The sequence below is a fragment of the Anguilla anguilla genome, chromosome 10, assembly GCF_013347855.1.
Source record: "Anguilla anguilla isolate fAngAng1 chromosome 10, fAngAng1.pri, whole genome shotgun sequence".
Taxonomy (NCBI): Eukaryota; Metazoa; Chordata; class Actinopteri; order Anguilliformes; family Anguillidae; genus Anguilla; species Anguilla anguilla.
Window position 1 is genome coordinate 43,222,056 of NC_049210.1, and position 5,285 is coordinate 43,227,340.

Below are 5,285 nucleotides of genomic sequence, written 5' to 3' on the forward strand. Positions count from 1 at the left end.
TCTACCGGAACCCGGAGGAGCGCGAGGTTGTTTTTAATCCTTAAAGGATTCGCGAAGATGTTTGAACAGACACCAGCTTGTGTGTAACCAGTCCCCATTCTCAGCAATTAATTTCAAGTAATACAGAGAAACAGCGAAAGCCCCAAGTTACCCAGTGAGTGCGTGTGTGCGCGCGTGGGTGTGCGTGTGTGACTACAGAGAAAAGGAGAAAGATGAAGTATGTGTGTATGCCTGTGCCTGCGTGCATTTGTGTGAATGAGTAGGACAGCGTGTTCGCACGTGCGTTTGTTTGTACAAACTATGTGAAAGGCACAACTGACCGGAAGGAAATGTGTTCATTATTTTCAAAGAAGGCCAATTAATTTGAAATTACTGATGTCGCATTTTTTATTTTTGGCTCATGAGTGCCTGCAAAAATCCGCAAATTCCAAGCGCACAGACGGGCCTGTGAGTTTACATTACAGGTTCGAAGACACCTCACAGATTTACACAGGAATTTCTTCCGCGCAATATTAGGCCATTTAAGTTCACTGGTCTTAACTGGTCGTTAGTATGCAGAAAAAATGTTTAAGATTTGGAATTTAAAACCTCTAAACTTTTTATCCATCACATAAAATGTGGCAAAGAAAATAACCCATTAAGTTGTAACAATGTAGAAAATAAGCCTCTGTGTTCGGTAAGTTTTATGTATATATATTATAATTTATAATTCTGAGATAATTACGTTTCTTTTCTCATTGAAGAAGAAATTTCTCCAGTGAAAAAAGTAACACGACTACATTCATGTGTCGCATTTATAACTGAGGATTCGGCCAAATGCCATTACGGAACTCAAACTAGTTTGTCTTGTAAAAATAGTAACAACCTGATCAAAAATGAGCATAGATATTCTAATAAAAAACACCAGGAAAAAAATACAACCTTCTAATTCATTTTAGTTCACGTCACTGGGATATTAGGACTCTAATTACGAAATAATGTAAAAGCTACATTTGAAATAATCTCATCATATGGTGTCTGAATTTCGTGTAAATTTAATTCTCCAAAACAATTGCATGGACAATTTTAATAGGCCCCAAATGTATGGATATACTGTGATGAAGGTATACCCACTGATGAAGGATCTAATGGTTGGAATGGTCTTAAATTACACTGAAGAACATTAGTCTATTATTATTATTATTATTATTGTTGTTGTTTTATAATATTTTTTTATTAACAATAATAATAAGCGTCATATTCGAGCAGATAAAATAGGACAGGCTACTGTGTTTTTCTTCATCCTTTTTTTTTGTTGTTGTGCCGGCTAAATAGGTGCAAATGAAATCAGATTATCACGCCCACCCCCCTGTTCTCTCCCGATTTGTCCCGAAGTGAGTGTCATGTGATAATAAAGCGAGACCTGCAGGGGTCTCCGACTCTCTGTGATCATTACAAAACCGGCGCGGAGCTGTCGGGAGCGCACACACACGACGTGCGTGCCTCATCGCGCGGAGCTTCGCCAGCAGTCTCTGGGACGAGTCGTAGCCTTTAACTTCCTTCGGTCACGCGGTGAGAAACGGCTTTCCGTGTTCGAGCGCAGGCTCGTTTAAGACTGTCTGACTATCTTCTGTGAACTGTGCAACTACTTTGTTTAAGTATCTGGGGTCAGGTGTTGTTGGGCGACACCTAATTCTAAACGACGTTTACACACACAGGCGCGGGTGTGTGAATGTCCTGTATCGAATTCACACAACTCACTATAGATATAATATCCGAATAAGCAACAAATTAATTATTTGGAGTGGTGGATGGTTTTAAAATCTTGTGTCAACTTCGGGAAATCGGGTCCCGTGCCAAGCCACTGAAATTTCCGCAACTATAGCCTAGCGACCTGAGAGCATCATGCCTCGTCCCGGGAAAAACTCCTACAGCGACCAGAAGCCGCCTTACTCCTACATATCCTTAACGGCGATGGCTATCCAGAGCTCCCAGGAGAAGATGCTTCCCCTCAGTGATATTTACAAATTCATAATGGACAGGTTTCCATACTACAGAGAGAACACGCAGAGGTGGCAGAATTCCCTGCGACACAACCTGTCCTTCAACGACTGCTTCATCAAGATACCGCGGCGACCGGACCAGCCCGGAAAGGGCAGTTTCTGGGCCCTGCACCCGGACTGCGGCGACATGTTCGAGAACGGCAGCTTCCTGCGGAGGCGGAAGCGCTTCAAGCTGATGCGCTCGGAGCACGTGGCCTGCAAGAACTCGCCGATGCTGCACTACTTCCACCATCAGCACCACCAGAGCAAGCTCGCGATCGGAACGCCCGAAGGTCCCGCGAACGTGAGCCGGCTGCCCCAGTTCCAGACCTACAGCATCAATGGCGGCCAGTCCGGGGGGTTCAAGCACCCGTTCGCCATCGAGAACATCATAGGACGGGACTACAAGGGAATGATGACGGGCGGGCTGCCGATCGCTTCGGTCATGCATCACCTGGGCTACCCGGTGCCCACGCAGCTGAGCAGCATGGTCAACTCCATGTGGCCGCACGTGGGCATGCTGTCGGAGTCCATGGGTCCCGTGCCCGTCTCCACCGACTACGCGCCTTTTGGGGTTCCGGTGAAGAGCCTCTACCACTCGAACGGCCAGACCATGCCCGCGGTCCCGGTTCCTATCAAACCGACGCCTGCCCTGGGCCAGATTCCGGGTATCCCGGGCCTAACGACCGGCCCGACGCAGCTCTGCGCCCCCAGCCCCTCCTCTCTCCTGGAGAAGACCGTGCCCGACCTGCCGGAGGGAAAAGGCTCTGCCATGCACCCGGCTCTTCTGCTGTCTTAGAGTAAATCAACCAGACGAAAATCAGCTCATTTAATTTTAGGAGATTTAGGACAATGCGACTAAAGAGATTGTGTGCGACAGTATGTGTTAAAAATGTATTCACTTTGTAGAAAACTGAAGGCAGATAAGGTTGGCTATAGGAGGACGCTAACTGCAGATTTGACTCGGGAACACTATGCGGTTTCCAGAAAGCATTGTGAAGATTGGTCGTGACATACTCCTCACGGCCTTTTTAGTTACTGCGTTGAAAATGATTATTTAAATGTGTCGTTTCACGGGGAATGGGGGATGGGGGATACAATCTTGAATTTGACCCAAAGAGTTTATGAGGGGGAAAAATGAACCAGGAATATATGGATATATTTTTACTTTGGCATTACCCTTCGAGCCAAACAAAATTTTCAAGAGGCGCCGCGCGTGACTGGTGGCCGCGTGCGGTCATTTTCATAGACTATTTAAAAGCTCATCGAGTAGGCTAAAAATGTTTACCTTAGTACTATAAAAGAGTTAATTAATCTTATTTAACTGCCACGCAATTAAATAAATTCATTTGAAAATGTAACTAGCGAAGAAGAAAAAATATCCTGTATTGTAACGATTGAATGTTCTATCAGACGATATTTATAAAGCACTTTAATTTCAGTCTGTCAGTGTGTGTTTTTCAAGGGGAAAAGTTGATCTCAATAGGTTTCTGACGAATTTCCAGGTCAGTATTTCCATCTTTTCTATTTTTGAATATTAAATCAATATATGTGCACTGATATGAACAAATTACTTTTAATTGAATTACTTGAAATGTGTAAATACCACAGACTAAAAGACCAAAATCTATTTCATTTCAATTAGACACTTGTTGCAGGCGTCTTGCTGAATCCAATCCGTTTTTATACTGTTTGGATTTGTTTCACATTTACGCACGTTATATTAAAATTGTACAATCCATTTAATGGTATTTCGAAGATCTGTAGATTTAAGAGTTTAGTAGAATACGTATGCTACGAACGAGTAGCCTATTATATTTAAACAACTTAATCTGTCATCTTATTTATGACAATCCATTAGATCAAAGGTTGGACAATTTCAGTGGCACTATGATCATCTTATCAGGAAATTTATTTGAACTTTATTCAGCTTCAAATTTTAACACAAACGTGTGTTTTTCTGGAAATGTCCGAAAATACTTGTTTTCTTAATCATCGCATTTAACGACTGGCATTGTCAGTAAGTGTAAAAATTATTGAGAGAGAAAATGGAAAACACGGTATTTTCAGGTATTCTGCGATTTGCGAAACTTTTGATTAAAATTATTTAAGTCAAATATGAACACATTTTCATGTAAATTGGGAACACATCTGAAACCAACCCGCATGTCACAGTGAAATATAGTCATTTAACGCAGTTATTTTAATCATTTTTGAAATGATAGTCTACGAAATGCCGAGCTTTGATGACAATCGCGTGAGAATTTATATAGATTTAGGTTGCGCCATGAGAAATGTAACATTTATAAAGCAACCCGAGTAGTAAGTAAATAATGAGTAATAGATTTTTGTCAACTCAGTCGAATACAAATAGGTACGACAGTCCGTTTTCTTGTCTGTTCCGCGGATGCGTATCTACTCGTCTCTTTGGCTATAAAATCACCTGCATAGGTAAAAGGTCCTACATCTGCGGCATATTATTTTCCGTTTAGTTTTTTTGAGCACGAGGGAAGCGTCCACGTGCCGTCAGGAAAGAAGACACACCGGCTGGTCGCAGTCCAAATAATCCGCGACCCGCTGTGACCACAGCGGCAGCACCTGGGCATACCACGCCCTCGAGTCGTTTCTAAACTCCCGGGGGGTGAGGAGACATCGTTTGGGAGGGGAGGGGAGGGGAGGGGGGGGGGACATTATTGACTCTGCATGGGGTTTATTTTATTCTTTGGGGCTGAAATCAAGGACACTAATAATGATCTATAATAATAAACTACCTGGTGCTTTAGCGCTATCCACCCCGGCGCTGCGCTCCGTACTTACAGTGGGGTGTACAGTTCGGAACCGCTTCCTCCAGCTGGGATATGATTTGAGTGTTATTCTGGGGAGACGTGAGTGACATTTTCCCTTAAATCATTTCTAATCACGTTTCTCCCAGATTTTCTATTCTCTTTTTTCCCCGTCGGTTCTGTCTTGTGCCAGTTTCAGGGTAGTCACAGGTCACACAACGAAAGCACGATTTAAAAAAGGTCTGAAATGTAAGCAACGTACGCAGTCTGTCAGTTATTAGCAGATTCACACGACATTGAATTCATAGTGTTGAATATAAAGTAAAATTAGTCTCACTGTCTCAAATTTGTCTCAAAAGTGCAGTACATTATATGGATTAGGCCGACTTTGCATATAGAAAAGTGGTAATAATTAATACATTGATGCAATATAATTTGCTTGTTTAAAACAATTATCCACATATTTGAAATGTTTAATATT

General features: G+C 42.6%; 1 protein-coding gene across 1 annotated transcript; it reads left to right on the forward strand.

Moving 5' to 3' along the window:
- Positions 1-1,441: 1,441 nt before the first annotated feature.
- foxb2 (forkhead box B2) lies at positions 1,442-3,444 on the forward strand. Its single transcript, XM_035379887.1, has one exon. The coding sequence runs from the start codon at positions 1,885-1,887 to the stop codon at positions 2,818-2,820; it is 936 nt and encodes a 311-aa protein (XP_035235778.1). The 5' UTR covers positions 1,442-1,884; the 3' UTR covers positions 2,821-3,444.
- The last annotated feature ends 1,841 nt before the right edge of the window (positions 3,445-5,285 follow it).

Bases quoted from the DNA above. Each gene is read 5' to 3' on its own strand.
- foxb2 (XM_035379887.1), top strand. From the start codon at position 1,885: ATGCCTCGTCCCGGGAAAAACTCCTACAGCGACCAGAAGCCGCCTTAC.